Source organism: Arthroderma uncinatum, assembly GCF_011692745.1.
Source record: "Arthroderma uncinatum strain CBS 119779 chromosome Unknown scaffold3, whole genome shotgun sequence".
NCBI lineage: Eukaryota > Fungi > Ascomycota > Eurotiomycetes > Onygenales > Arthrodermataceae > Arthroderma > Arthroderma uncinatum.
Window position 1 is genome coordinate 224,580 of NW_022983865.1, and position 15,782 is coordinate 240,361.

At 48.2% G+C, this 15,782-nt stretch overlaps 3 protein-coding genes across 3 annotated transcripts; 2 read left to right on the top strand and 1 right to left on the bottom strand.

Moving 5' to 3' along the window:
• Positions 1-1,856: 1,856 nt before the first annotated feature.
• On the top strand, positions 1,857-3,108 carry GIQ15_03868 (inositolphosphorylceramide-B C-26 hydroxylase; the record flags this gene model as incomplete). Its single annotated transcript, XM_033551285.1, has 3 exons — positions 1,857-2,581; positions 2,639-2,887; positions 2,961-3,108. 3 exons carry the CDS (start codon positions 1,857-1,859, stop codon positions 3,106-3,108), a joined length of 1,122 nt encoding a protein of 373 aa, XP_033405015.1.
• Positions 3,109-3,513: 405 nt separating this feature from the next.
• On the bottom strand, positions 3,514-9,148 carry GIQ15_03869 (polyketide synthase; the record flags this gene model as incomplete). The annotated part of the gene is made up of 5 exons (XM_033551286.1): positions 3,514-3,588; positions 3,647-7,585; positions 7,638-7,847; positions 7,901-8,833; positions 8,882-9,148. The coding sequence occupies 5 exons, from the start codon at positions 9,146-9,148 to the stop codon at positions 3,514-3,516; spliced, it is 5,424 nt and encodes a 1,807-aa protein (XP_033405016.1).
• A 2,894-nt stretch (positions 9,149-12,042) lies between these two features.
• On the top strand, positions 12,043-14,247 carry GIQ15_03870 (uncharacterized protein; the record flags this gene model as incomplete). Its single annotated transcript, XM_033551287.1, has 2 exons — positions 12,043-12,297; positions 12,379-14,247. The coding sequence occupies 2 exons, from the start codon at positions 12,043-12,045 to the stop codon at positions 14,245-14,247; spliced, it is 2,124 nt and encodes a 707-aa protein (XP_033405017.1).
• Positions 14,248-15,782: the final 1,535 nt, after the last annotated feature.

Sequence of the window (15,782 nt, forward strand, 5' to 3'; positions counted from 1 at the left end):
GATCTGACGATGATTCCTTTTTTGCTTTCACTGGCAACATTCGGTTAACGCCGATCCGCCATTGGCCCTGTGGAGGATGCAACCCTTGGATCTGGATCGTCTGAACGCTGATGGTTGGTGGACGAAGCCAGTAGTGATGCCCAGGATGCCTGCTCGGAGCTCTAATCTCTGTACTATTGGCCCCATCGGACAGGCTATGGGGAGATCATATCCGTGCTAAGACTGACGGCCCTTGCTTTGCCCCAGATTGACGTTGCGAGCGAGCGAGCGAATGGTGCTCTATTCCATATAAGTACTTAAGATGCTCGTATATACATAATACACGGGAGGCGACATGCTGCGAGTTAGCTAGTGTTAGACGCATTTGAAGGCCGTTCGTTTCCAGCGATAAACAAGGATTGCCCCTACTGAGCGAGTGCAAGCAAGCGTTGAGGGTGTGTGGTCCTCGACAGGCGAAAACTGTCGTGAAGAGGAGGGACTGGGAACGCCTTGGGCCTGTGTGGTTATTGATTGGTGTTTACCCCTTGCTCTGCAAACACCCCCAGTGGTGCATCCGGCACGGAGTACGGAGTCGTCCTGGGTTAACGGTGTGCACAAGCATTATGATCTGGCAATCCCGTAGCGGTGATGGCCGAACTGACTGGGCCTGACGGACCGTGCTACCGACATATTTCCGTGCTTTGGAGTAAGACTAAAAAGCGGATTAGATGTTCGCAGGCCAGCCAGCCAGTCAGCCTTGTCGTGCAGCAACGTAAGCGTAACCCAGCCAGATCATCGATTGACCGCCGTTGAGCATGAAGATCAGGTTAAGATTGGCCCATGTCGGCTTGATCTGTATACTTACTGTACAGGGTTGGCGCACTATTTTTCACCACCGGCCGGTTGCGATATTCAGTCATCCGATGGCTGCGAGGAAAAAGGAACCACCAGATGCCGCTTATAGTCGTCAAGTCATGCTCCGTATCTGGCTATTGATTTGTATGTAGCAGCAATGATGCGCAACCACCGCAGCGTTGCATATTACACTGCATAAAGCTTGGATGGATAACCCTGCCGAACAAGGGACGCAGCAAGGAGCGACAGCAAGCTGCACGGACAGAGATAGACGCTGTGTCTCTCTGGTCACCGCCGGGCACCGCTCCTGTCTGTATATTCCGAGTGCGTAAGACCTTTCGAGCTGTCATCCGTCATCCTTCATCTCGAGTCTCAATGGCTTACCTTCGAGCAATTGCCCCTTTGAGATGGCTGTCCTACGCAGGGCAGCCTGTACTCCCCTACCCTAGACCAAACACCGGCCGATGTCTCTTCTTGTCATGGTCCTTTCGTTGAAGTTTTCGTCGTCGTCGTCAGATGAAGTTGTCGTCGTTGAGGTGAAGTTGAAGTATGGAAGTTTTGTTCTTTTATGACGGACGAAAAGCGGGTGCTGACTAAGCAAACCCCCTGACGACGAAGGAAAAAAAAGGTCAAAACATCAACGCAAAAAAGAAGACGAAGACGACGAAAAGGAGAGACAACCGACGCAAAAAGGGACGAGAAGACAAGACGTGAGGTTATCCAACAGACGAGGCGGCAAAGGGACGAACAAAAGGCCGTTGCGGGATTCACAATATAGCTTGAATAGCTCCCCCCTGGCCCGCGACTAGCGCTTCGCCTTGCAGATAATCTATCTCGACCAGCCTCAGCTGTTCTCCTGAGAAATCAGGCCATCGCGGACAGTTTCATATCTCCGGCTTGCCCGGAATCCGTTCATTACTTCAAGCTCGACCTCGCCGAGTGCGGCCAGCGACCATCGACCGTTCTTCTCTCCTTGCGCCGGTGCATTAACGCTGCTTCATTGCCCTGCCCCTGTTATTACGATGCCTGCCCGGACACTCCCAGTCTTCACCCCGGAGGAGATCAAGCAGCACACCTCCGCTAAGTCGTGTTTCGTGCTGCGTGGCTCAAAGGTGTACGATGTCACCTCCTTTGTCGGTGACCATCCCGGGGGTGGCGACGTGATACTCGACTACGCAGGACAGGATGTCGGGGAGATCATGGGCGACATCGTCTCGCATCACCACAGCGAGGCGGCATACGAGATCCTGGAGGAATGCCATGTCGGCTTTCTCGAGCAATCGCACGCCGACGGATCGACGAAGGCTGCCACGAACGGCTGGTGTGCCAAAGACACCAAGCCCGTCTACAAATCTACCGGCCTCTCCACGGCAGAGGACCTCAGCGTCGAAACGGACATCACCTCTGACTACAAGACACACAAGTTCCTTAACCTCAGTAAACCGCTGCTGATGCAACTATGGAACGGTGGCTTCTCCAAGGAGTTCTATCTCGAACAAGTCCACCGTCCACGACATTATATGGGTGGTGACTCCGCGCCTCTTTTTGGAAACTTCTTGGAGCCTCTCAGCAAGACGGCTTGGTGGGTGGTGCCGACAATATGGCTGCCATGTGTGGCATTTGGAGTAGCGATGGGCATAATCGGCATTGGGAGCGTTGGTGTCGGCGCCATGTACTGGCTAGGCGGCCTTTTTCTGTGGTCACTGATTGAATATGGCATGCACCGATGTCTCTTCCACATTGACGAGTAAGCCGCATCTCTTTCCCGTGCCCTCTGTCATTTCAACCAACTAACTTGTTATAGCTACCTCCCGGATAACAGAGTTGCCATATGCCTTCACTTCCTCCTCCACGGCATCCACCACTATCTTCCAATGGACAAATATCGCCTCGTCATGCCACCTACCCTGTTCATTGTCCTTGCCACGCCATACTGGAAGCTCTCGCACACCGTATTTTACTATAATTCGCATGCTGCAAACTTGGTGTTTTGTGGTGGTGTGTTTGGATATATCTGCTATGACTTGACCCATTACTTCCTCCACCACCGCAAGTACGTATCCTGCTCCTATCAAATCCGTCTCGCTGCTTTTGTGTGTGATGTTGAACGCTAATATCATACTTAGTCTACCCTATTACTATAACGAACTGAAGAAGTACCATCTCCAGCACCATTTTGCCGACTACGAGAACGGATTTGGCGTCACCAGCCGATTCTGGGATAAGGTGTTTGGCACCGAGCTCCCACCACTCGGTCCTGCAAAGGTCGAGTAGATACCCGTATATACTTCTCTTCACTGGCCGTATAAGCTGCCGTCTTCGCGTCTTGCTACTCCCTCACAGGTCATTTAATTCTCCATTCTTGCCTTTTATTTTATTTCTCTGCCCAGAAATACCCTATCACAGTGTAATGCCTCATTGTTTCCATACCCATGTCCTTTCAAAAGAAAATAATTGCTCCCCTTTCTTCCGCGTACCCTCGCTCTTCATTTCTTCTCCCCTCCCTTTCATTTTTTGTTTCATTGTTTCGAAGCAAGAGATACCTACCCATTTAATGTATGAATTCCCCTCTATTTTATTGTCAAGAGAAATGAAGACGCTAGTGTCACGGCTTCGTCAATGTTAATATTTTAATACGACACATAATCCACGAACAATATTGCTCTATTTCTATTATCCTCATGCATCGAACGCCCCTTCAGACTTGAGGATCTTTTCAAATGCCTCCTGTAATCGTTGGCCAGTGGCATAAATCTGAAAGGTATTTAGCATTATCCTAGTAGTGGCATTTGCAGGTGGAAAGGATACATACCGCTGGTATACACATTATCGTTTCATGGTCTCCTTCAACAACATAGCAGTCCATGTCGCCCACAAGCCTGTCCCAGCCGTTAGGCCCAAATGAATCGCGTGGCTTGACTCGCCAATCTGTGCTCACTATGGGTCTATTTGGATCTTTCAGGTAATTTTTTACGTTCCCGCCATATCCTGAGAGAATCTCGGTCGCTTCGCTGACTTTGGCTGAAAATTTGTCATACTCGCCCTGGGTAGCCCAAATTTTAAAGACGTGTTTTGGTCTGTTGTGCGGCTTCATTGGAACTGGCCTGTACATCTGGATAGCCCGGAGTGAGCCAAGGGTGTGTTGCTTGAGGCTCAGGGGCATTGGTGCATCCGGTTTACCCTCTCGTTTGATTGGAGTATACATGCCCGTCAGCTCGATCGCTTCAACAGATGGCTCGGGCATGCCTGGCATTCCATTAGGACATGGGCTATCAATCATGATAAGGCCAATCACGTTTTCGCCCTGTTCAAGAAGCTGACGAGCCACCTCATACCCGTGCATCCCTCCGATTGACCAACCCCCTATAATATATGGGCCGTGGGGTCGTATTTTGCGGATTTCATTAATATAAATAGAGGCAGCAAACTCCATTGTCCACTTACGATTAGGGTCAGTGTTCAAAAATGGGGACTCAAGGGTATAGACAGGTAGTGCAGGCCGGAACTGGGGAAGATTGATATATGATCCAGGGTATCCGGATCCAGGGGCGATAAGAAATGCCGGTGGTAGATTGGAGGCAGTTTCCCCTTGAAGGAGTCGGACGATATGAGAATAGTCTTGCAGTATATTCTCACTGCCGGGCTTGGACAATGGTATCTCTGGGTTCCCAAATCTGGCTCTTATGTCCCCTACGGTTGGGTAGTCGTCAAATAGGCCTGTTGAAAGCACGTTGCCAGTAGTGTCTTTAATGGCTGCCAAAATAGCGATAGCCATGAGGGAATCAAGGCCCAGCTCCTCAAATCGAGACTTGTAGCCTAGTTCAGCTACATCCATACCCATTTCAGCCGCCACTGCCAAGATTATCTGGTCAGCTAAGTCGATCTCATTACTGGAATCAACTGTTGCTGGTGTAGGAGCATAGTTTGAATTTGTGTTGCTGGCAACTCGAGAAGAGGGAGGCGACGGTGATGACAATGGCTGTGGAGATGTTGTGTTCACATAGGCACGAAGACTGGCAACGGTACCGTGGGATTGAAATATCGTACTCGGCAACTGAACACCTGCAGCCTGCTGGACATTTCCAATAATTGAAATGGATAGGATAGAATCTACGCCGAGGCTCTCGAAATCCACTTCATCAGTAAGCTCACTGACACTCACTGATATCTCTTGCGCAATGATTTCAAGGATTCTCTGGAAAGATGGAGTGGATGCCGTAGGGCTTTTTCCAAATGTGATCCGGCTTTCCTCCTTGCTATTATTCTGGTTCACCACTGGGCGCGTTGCCTCGGGGCGAGGTGGTGTCACCTTCGATGTATCTTGAATTTGTTGTCTGGAAGCTTGCGGGTTTGGAAGAAGCCGCCGAAGTAGGCTGAGCTTCATTCTCTTGAATTTCAAACCAGAGCATACTGCTACTGCACTTTCACCATCAAACACATAAACGTCCCCGGCAAAGACTCCGCTATCCCATTCCTGCATTCGGACGTACGTCGTGTACTCTGTGTCTGGAAGTAGTTCGCGTGCCATTCGAAGACCTTCCCACCCATGGGATATGTATGCACAATCTTTAGTTGCCCCCAGACTATTATTTAAGACAAAGCCAGCAAAATGGATGATGCCATCTATCCAATATGGATTGTGGGTGAACTGCCCATGGAGCTTTGCAGAGGAAAATCTTAAGGCACCACAGGCCTCGTTAAAGTCACAGTCGAGGAATACTTCTTTGAGCGTATGGTATTTCTCGTCGTATTCCACGATGGCTGAAAATAGTCGATATAGGATCTTGCTCGGGATTCGACAAATGGTATCATTTCCAGGGTTCTTAAGCTGCTCCATCCTGGAATGGATGAGGTATGAGTTTTTTGCCCATTCTTTAGCCCATTGCTTGCTGTCGCCAAATATTACCTGGCAGGTTGCATGGTCTTGTTTTTCAGTGCTTTGTTGGGAAGCCACAGATATCCTCGCAGAATTCCCTCCATGTGACATAGAGCAGTATACTCTGACTAGCAGCTTTTCACTATCTGGGTTAACAATTAATGGGCGAAATATCTCCATATCAATGAGCTCCATCGGCGGAGTTGCATTTGAGGACTTGGTCCTTGAGAAGAGATACATGGCTGCAGTGAAAGCCATGTCAGAATAAACTGAGCTTGGGCATAAGCCGACACCATTAACCAGGTGACCCCGTATGGCAGCGAAGAGCATTTCCTCCTTTGGATCTGCAGCGAATGTTACGGATACCTCATCCTCGTTCCAGGCATCTTCTTCCACCCACTGCAAACATGTCTTAGAGAGCATCGTCCGTGGAGCTTGGATAGGTTGGGCCGCCTCGTCCTTAGAGTTGGTTCGATCTTCATAAGTTATCCAATAATCCTTGGTATCGAACGCGTACGTTGGCAACCGCAGGAGTTGAAGCTTGTATTCATTTTCTTTATGGACATCTGACCATTGGATGTCAACACCAGCATTATAAATTGCAGCACACGCAGTTGTTAACGTCTTCCAGCAATCTTCATTACAATTGAGGCTAGCTATTCTTCTTGAAGGCGGTGTGCTGATGGTTCCATGTACCATTTTGAGGCATCCCTGGCCTGGTCCACATTCAACCCAGACTGTAGAAGGCTCATTGAAGTGGCTTGACTGGAAAGCATCCAAAGCCCCAACTAGATTGACGGCTTGGCGTGCATGTTGAACTAAATACTGACGGTCAAATGTGTCGCTTTCTCCCACGAGTTTAGCTAAGAGTGTGGAAACAACGGGTATCTTAGGGTTGGCGAAAGGAATGGTTTCGGTGAGCTTTCCAAACTCGGATAAAATGCCATCCATCTGGGCGGAATGGAATGCATAAGGAACTTTGAGATATGTTGCTTTGATATTCTCAGAAGATAGCAATGTTTGCATTGCAGAAACCTCACCTATCAACCCACTAACAACGGTAGAATTGAAAGTGTTGATACAAGAAATTTCGCATGACTGAAACGCATCAGAGGAAAGATACCGTTGGATAGACTCTCGGGAAAGTGAAACCGCCAACATGGCATGCGTATCCTTAGTGCACATTTCCTCCATTAGTTGTGCTCGTTTGCCCACAAGAAGGAGCGTGTCCATGACCGATAAGGCTCCAGCAACACATAGAGCAGAGTATTCGCCGAGGCTGTGGCCAATGACTACATCTGGTGTGACTCCCCAGGCGCGCCATAGATTCGCAACTGCAATTTCGAGGGAAATTAATGCAAGCTGGGTTTGGGCTGGAGGTAGATTCTCCGGATCGAGATTGGCATTTAGGAGGGCATCCAAGAATGACGGCAAACCTAGCTTTCTGCAAACTCCGTCTAATTCAACAATGTTGTCGCGGAACGAGGAACAAGTTTTGAACAACTGTCGTGAAATACCCTGAGATTTGAATCCCTGGCCGGCAAAGGTGAACACAACTGGCGGTTTGTTATCCACATAGTGAGAGTCCTCCGGGCTAGCAAGACTATCTAAAAATTTTTTCCTGAGATCATCTTCGCTGGCAACTGAATAGGCAACCCTGAGTTTGTGATGCAGCCGGCGGGCCGTGGTTGAATATGATAAATCACATACCCGTAGGTTAGTGTGTTCAGTTAGATAATTTAACATCCGGTCCAAGTTGCCCCTGAAGGAATGCTTTGTCCGACCAGATATAACAACGTTATGATAAGCCCGAGGATCAGCCCCTTCCCTAGCTCGCGGGTGGTAATTTTCTAATAGTAAACTAGTATTTCCCCCCTATCTTAACATTAGTATGTTCGGCCTCATGATATAGTTATGACTGACATACCGCTGCGTTGAAGTTGTTAATCAAGATACGCCTTACTCCATTGTTACTGAAATGGGACTTAAACGGCCGTGGAGAATCGGCAATATGAATGTTCATTTCTCCGAGGTGGGGAAATGCGGAGTTTATGCGCGTTTTTATGCCCGCGTGTGGAGGAATGACACCCTTTTCCATCATCAAAAGCGCCTTTATAACGGACGTAATTCCTGCTCCCTACGTAACTTGTTAGCCAAGGGTGTTTGTTTGCAAAGGCGAGGATATATTACTGCTTCAGAGTGTCCCATATTCGCTTTGACTGATCCAACATGTAACGGGGCCGTCGGTGTGCGATTGATTCCGAATACATTCGTCACTGAAGCCATCTCCATTTTGTCTCCAGTTTGGGTTCCAGTGCCATGCATTTCAATATAATCAATAGCCTGTGGATCAACGCAAGCTTGCTCCAGAACAGCGTGGTAAAGCCTTTCCTGGGTAGGGACATGGGGTTGGGTAATCGAGGCAGCCTCCGCCGAGTGGTTTGTTGATATACTTCGAATAACACTTAATATGTTGTCATTGTCTGAGATAGCGTCTGGTAGACGCTTCAAAACAACCACCCCAACGGCCTCTCCGCGACAGTAGCCGTCTGCTTCTTCATCAAATGTTTTACAAGAGCCAGAAGGTGAAAGAAACCCCCCTTTACTCAATCCGATAAGCATATTGGGGCTCGTCAACACATTCCCTCCACCAGCAACAGCAGTGTCACAATCACCACTCAAGAGAGCGTTGCAAGCTAATTCAATAGAGGTGAGGCTGGATGAGCAGGCTGTGTCGACGCTGTAGGACGGCCCATCCCATTTGAAGTGATAGTTGAGGCGAGCAGGCCCGAAAGCCCGAATCCCCCCAGGTACATAATAAACGTCAATGTCCTGACCACCATTAGCTTCTCTCCAATCGTCTGTAGTCTGCCCAAAGTATGTTCCCACACGTCCACCACGGCCATTCGTATAACCTGCAAGCTCAAGGGCTTCATACCCTGCCATAAGAAGTAGCCGCTGGGTTGGATCCATTTGCTTCGCTTCGCGTGGTGATATGTGGAAAAGGCCGGCATCAAAATGACCTAGGTGCTCGATAAAACACCCATAAGGGGTTTTAGTAGAATTTTTCTTTGTCCCTGATGAATCCAAGTATTTAGATATATCAAACCGATCTGCGGGTACCTAGGAACTAGTCAGTAGAAATCCTTTCATCCATGCTGCACCACGCACCGGTTTATGGAGGTCTTTCCCCAGTCGTATTGTCTCCCACAATTCCTCTAGAGTTTCAGCGCCTGGAAATCTCCCAGCCATGCCGACAACTGCAATGCTCTCTGGGACGTCAAGATAAGATGACCCTCTTGGTTCCATGGGCGATTCAACTAATTCTACTCCCTTTGCTGTCAGGTCGCGACAAAATGACTTCATCCCGCTACTAGGTCCGATGGCCACGAGTTTAACCTGCTGCTGGCTAATGCCGCTCACAAATCCTTCCATCATTTGTTCCCATAATATTGGCCGCTGCAAGATATCCTCAATAGATTCTGCGAGAATAGCGAAGAGGGATGTGCCTCGATATTCATTTCCGCTAGCAGTCGATATGATACGTCTATTTGGCTGGACGTTTCGTTTTAGTGTCTGAGAAACTCCAACGATCTTCTCGACGTCTGGCAGCTTCAAGTGACTCGCATGAAACGCCGCAGCAATTGGAAGAGACCTTCTTGATACGCTTGACAAGGACTCGGAGCTTGAGAATAATCGGGCTAGCGTGGATGGCGGTCCGCTAATAGTACTGGAGCATTTTCCTACTGCACTAATATATGCATGTCTGTGGGTAGGAGTATTCTGTGAGGGAATATTATTATAGGTTTCAAACTAGAACACCTTCTGTAGAAAAGAAAATACCTCTTGTTTGTGGAAACTGTCCAGAAGATCGTGTAACCTCGATGGTGGAATTCCGAGCACTGCACTTGCCCAATCACCACCTCCATGTTCGATCTGATTAGACCGTACGTCCGCTGCAATCCCTAGACGCAAAGCAACGCAGGTGAGCTCGGGTGCAATCTCTATTAATTCCTTGCTGCTTCTACAAACTGCAGCAGCAGCAGCGGGAAGTAGCCCAGTGCATACCCCCAGCAAATGCAACTTAGGGAATGTATCTGCATAGTCGTCGATATGATTCTCAAAATAACTAATAATTTGCGAGCCTCTGATTAGAGGCCATCCACTCCGGCTAGAAAAGAGGGCAAGCATACATAATTAAAGACGCCAGCTGTGCGGCACATAGTAAGATCGTAGAAATCGCAATATTTTTCTTGTCATCCTGCCCGTATAGCCTGGCGAGATCTAGAATAGAGTGAAACGGGCCGAAGATCCGTCGTTCATTGGGGCCAAGGGATTTGATTTCGCAACGAAGAGTTGCTGTTATAGTCTGGAATAATGGCGTTAAAATTTTCGCATACGATGGTTCGTACAACAACTGCTTCAAGTGCGTTACAGCATCAGCTGTTTGTCCCGCAAAAATGAGGAGGCTTGGAGGCTCCATAGCCACGGGTATGTAGACCGGAAGAAAATAATGGATGTTATGTTTCCATAGGAGGCTGTGGGCCGTTCACATCCATCACCAGGGATAATGGGCTCCCACGGAGTCTTATATATAGCATGGTGGATATATTTCAATTTGACAAAGAGAATACTAGGACTCAGCGTTGCCTAGACTGTAACCCCGGTCTCGTTGATATCCCATGCATAACAATGAAATACACCGGGCACTCCCCACCAATGAAGATGATTTGATGCCAGGTGCATGTGGGCAAAGATGGCATGCAGAGAGTATCAAATCGTAAGTGTTTTAATAACACCCCATACATAAGACGAGTGGGGCCGGAAGTCGTATCATCCATCGCTCGGGACAAGTATTCCTAACGCGCGATTTTTCGAAGTTTTCCCTGGCTTGCAATATATTTACGGGTTGCTGTGCGCTGGGGTACAGGGTAACGTCACTGCTAATCCTAGTGACCGACAGACGTAATATTCTGTAGGATCAACTGCATTCACTGGCCGCGCAATGCGAAAATCAGTTCTGGGTGGTTTTCAATGAGAGGCTCGGCGTTCCTGGTTGCAAGTTCATGATATGGCACTCCATATGGAACAAAATATAGGTCTATAATGAGCAGTAACAGAGAGCGCGTCGACGTTTTACTACCCATCAGGTGTAAAATGTTAGTCTCTGTGCTGCAAGGAAGCCTTAGTGGTGAGGATGCAAGAGAGATCCACTATTACGGAGGATTAGCTGTCCAGCCCGCGGTTGCCCGGTATTTAGATGCCATCTTGGGCAGCTTGAGAGTTAGATCGGCCTTCACGAAAAAGAAGGCAGTGCTCCCATTACTTCGGACCTCTCTGTGTTCTGGGTTGATGAGATGATGCTGGAGTGAGTGAGAGCTTTGCGGTCCTATACCGAGTAAGAAATATGCTGAATGCTGATTCAGCTTAATCCAAGCGGTAAAGCCTGCAACTCCATACAGCCAGGACAGCTTTGAAAGGTGATCAAGCGGCAAGGACGAATTCTTCGTGCAGCTTCATAGCGTTTCGAGGTCATTGGCAACATGGTGAGTATTATTTTTCATCCAACGCCTGTTAGAACGAACACCATGCTGCTTTAATGGGGCTTCCGGGATCGTATCGATACAGGCTGTCTCAAGGATTAGGACAAAAGGCCTGGATGTCCATGCTAAACCCCCCGCTGCATGTCAAGCCATGAGGTCCAGGATAGTCAAATCCCCGGAGTTAGTCTAACGGAAGAGCAAGTGGTATAGATTGGAACCCACCAGCCCATATTATAACGCCGAAGATCATGTAGGCAGCTTCGACGGAACGGCGTAAATCCAAAGGACTAATCAACCATGAGCAAATTCAATGGTAATATTCGGGCGATATATGCAATCCTCCGCCGGCCAAGCTTCCACGCCTGCAATTCTGGATACACGCGGCGCTGGCAGGGAAAATGAGCCGGTGAAGGATCAGTGCAGCTCGTTGTCTTTACGAACTAAAAAGGATCCCCATGGAGGTTGAAACTGGAGGGGATGGTATTAGGTAATCAATATGCGGGATATAGTTTATCCGCTGCGATATCAAACTGTCTTTTACACTTCGCCCTTAACTCTAGGAACATAACTCAAATAGAGTAGTAAACGCTATCAAAGACACTGAGAAATGATAACCATTCTATTGTAGTATCTAAAGTTGTTGTTAAAGTAAATAATATAGCCTACATCCTGACCATTCACCTTGCGTTTGGTATATGGACCTACCATTAACCCCGCCATCTCGAGCTCGGATAGTTTCTCCCTGTCTTACACCTGATGACACCCAAGCTCGTTGACCAAACCTCCAAAATGATAGTTCTCACCGCTGCCTGCAAGGCAAATCATGCTCTTGTGCTCCCGGCTGTATTACTTGCCGAATATGCAAGTCAAGTCGGCTCCGGGACTCCAATATCGATCATATATGAAGAGGCGGCTGAGTCACTGGGCCCGGCCAAAGAGTACCTCAAACTCGCTGTGGAAGAGGGAGTATACCTTTATGATCATGCTGCCTTTGATTACCTGCGGGATAATCTCCCGTCTTCTAAAGTCGGCAACCAGGATCAGGTATGAGCCTTTTCTCGTCTATTTCTGTGAATCATATCACCCAAACTCGGCATTTTGATATCATTTTCTGACTCGAATTAGGTATCCGAGTGGATTTCCCGGTCTCTAGATTTGACAGTGGGTGACTTCAAGTCCATAGAGCAACCCCTCAGAGAACTCGATAGTCACCTTACGCTTCGCTCCTTTGTTGTCGGATACTCGCTTACTCTCGCCGACCTCGTGGTATGGGGAACTATACGTGGAAACAAAGTATCAATGTCTACAATTAAACGGCAAGGTGGGAACATACTTCGATGGTTTTCTCTCATCGAGCTGGCAAATCCCTGGATCAATCAGGTTGTCCTCGACTTGGAGGCTCCTGCTCGCAAGAAACGAGCTGCTGGTAGCGCTGCTGGTGCAAGCTACGACATTGGATTAGGCGAGGGAAGCATCGTCACCAGATTCCCGCCAGAACCTTCTGGGTATCTTCATATTGGTCATGCGAAAGCCGCCTTACTTAACGACTTTTTTGCCCATAAACAGGCTGGTGGGGTTTTGATATGTCGTTTTGATGACACGAACCCGTCAAAGGAAACAGCTGAATTCCAGGATTCCATTCTCCGCGACCTTGAATTGCTCGGTATCATACCGGATAGAGTATCATACTCTAGCGACCACTTTGATCTTATGTTTGAACTATGTACCAAACTAATTTCCCGTGGCGGAGCATACGCTGATAATACCGAGAAAGAATCTATGAACCAGGAGAGATGGAATGGAATATCCAGTAAGTGCCGAGAGCTTAGTGTGGACGAGAGCCTTGCACGTCTCGCACAAATGAAGTCAGGCTCTCCGGAAGGGCTGGAGTGGTGTATCCGAGCGAAAATCTCAGTGGATGATCCCAATAAAGCACTTCGTGACCCAGTTATATATCGATGCAACCCCCAACCACACCATAGGACTGGTGATACCTGGAAGGTGTACCCTACCTACGACTTCTGTGCGCCAGTCCTGGATTCTGTTGAGGGGATAACTTACGCCCTTCGAACCAACGAGTATAGGGATAGGAACCCTCAGTATACATGGATACAGCAGGCGCTAGGTCTTCGTGAAGTTACCATCTGGGACTTTGCTCGAATGAATTTTATACGAACAGTTCTATCAAAGAGAAAGCTTGCATTGTTGGTTGAGAAGAAGGTGGTCTGGGGCTGGGATGACCCGAGGATGCCAACCATCCGCGGCATTAGGAGAAGAGGGATGACAATCCCTGCTCTCCGTGAATTTATTCTAAAGCAAGGGCCAAGCAGAAACATTATCAATCTTGATTGGACATCGATATGGGCAATCAACAAGAGATTTATCGATCCTATTGCCCCTCGCTTCACGGCAGTGATGAAGGAGAATATGGTCCTCGCCAAAATCCATGGTGCTAAGGCTGAAATTCAAGTTGAGCAGAAGCCGAGACACCCGAAGAACCCTGAGCTCGGGATGAAGAGTATTACCTACAGTAGTAATATTTACCTTGATCAGGAAGATGCAGAGTCATTCTTACCCAACGAGGAAATCACTCTGATGACATGGGGTAATGCGGTTGTTCGTGAGATTGTCAAAGATGATGAAACACAGCAAATCGCTCACATTGAGCTAGACCTTCATTTGGCTGGAGATGTCAAGAAGACGAGCAAGAAGATATCCTGGCTATCCAAAGATCAAGACCTTGTGCCTGTTGAGTTGGTCGACTTTGATCACCTCATTACGAAAGATAAGTTGGAGAAGGAAGATGATATCATGTCATTTGTTAATTGGAAATCCGAGTTCCGCTCATATGCCTGGGCCGATGCCGCCGCAAACGAGCTCCGAGAGCACGACATTATTCAGCTTGAGCGCAAGGGGTATTATCGGGTTGACCGTGGATTCTCCGGCGAGCAGCCTCTCATCCTTTTCTCCATTCCAACTGGAAAGACTCTCTGATGCCTTCCCCTCATCTCAGATCCGTTGTCTTCCTTTTGCTCATGTATTGGAGTTTAGCATAGCAATCGTTGGACATGATGAGCTAGCAACTTCGTCTCGTTAAGTAGGAATTAGAGAGATGTTTATGTTCATTTGTCCCGCTATTTTTCCACAAAATCACTCCAGAAAGAGCCATCTAATACGCTAAGAAGCGTTAATCCTATAGATGTTCGTGGTTTGGTGTAGCAGATAGGGGTTGGTCCCAGCTATCCTTGTTTTGTCGGAAGGTTTTCAATATCAGGGGAATTGTAGGCCATTTCGACACGATTTACGTATGCTGGACGCTTTCTGGTTCGTAAAGTTCCCTCTCCGGCACTTTGTGTCCTTTCAATCCATTGAAGGGTGCTGCGGTGGTGAGGCGAAAGAGTATTCCGCGCCCTGATTCCTGTCTCCACAAAATTAGTCTTCAAGAATTTAAATATGCGGACGTTGATATGTAAGGGCGAGTACTGTAGAAAAGTCTTGGAGAGGGTGTTTTGTTCTGGTCGAACTTTCATCTTTCCACATCTCCTCCCATACTCCTATCTATATTCATGATCACTAACCGCAAAACAGTCCACCATCGAACGAGGAGTCCATTCACATTATAAACTGCCCGCCTATTTTTCAGTATATCAGCTCGTGGAACGGAGTACGAGGAGCGCATGCAGGGTTACACATGAATAACAATACGGAAAAGGTTGTTGAACGAGAAAACCGAGATCACCGAGCAGTTCCCCCAACGCCATACGTTTGACAAATGGCCTCGAGTAGGGTTGCATCCCAGTCTCCAAGGGCGAGATCCTGATTTTAGTTTCAAGAGACAATACCACTCTGATGCGGCGAGGGATAGTCTGCCCGACTAAACTAATCGCAACCTAACGCATACACCGAATGCATACAAGAAGGCGTCAGCTCGGAAGCCTCAATATGATACTCCGGACAAGCATCCCGCCTCTCCAAGAAGAAGAAACGAACGGATGCCTGGCCGTCGACCTTCGCCTGGATCTGCAGCAGCCTACTCCACCTCCAACGCGCATCGGCCGCACCCGACGCTGTGTGTCGACATCAACCGGGATCATATCCAAGGCCATAAAAAGACCTTGTTATTATCCATGGATGTTTCTGCATGATGACGCACGTGAGTTGAAAGTTCTATACGGAATCAGCCGGTGCTCTGGCAGTTTGCAAAAAGACGCAGGGGGTTACAGAGCACAGAAGCGATATAGAGGGCGTCCATACTGAGCCTGAATGGAACAGTTGCTGCTGGGGCAGGCTATCTTCCACAACTTGCGTATCACTCATCAACTGCTCGCGTGAGGCAACATTTTGAGACGCAATACTACAAAACTCGATGTGGAGGCGAACGAAGAATTGAGCGCTTACGCAACTCTATTTACGAGGCCACAAGCGCAAATTCAGCATCGGCCAACATACATTGGCTTCTTGACGTAAACCCTTGCATAAAGAAGGCCAGCTCGCATATCTTTAAAGGAAGAAGGTTTCTGCGACCCTGG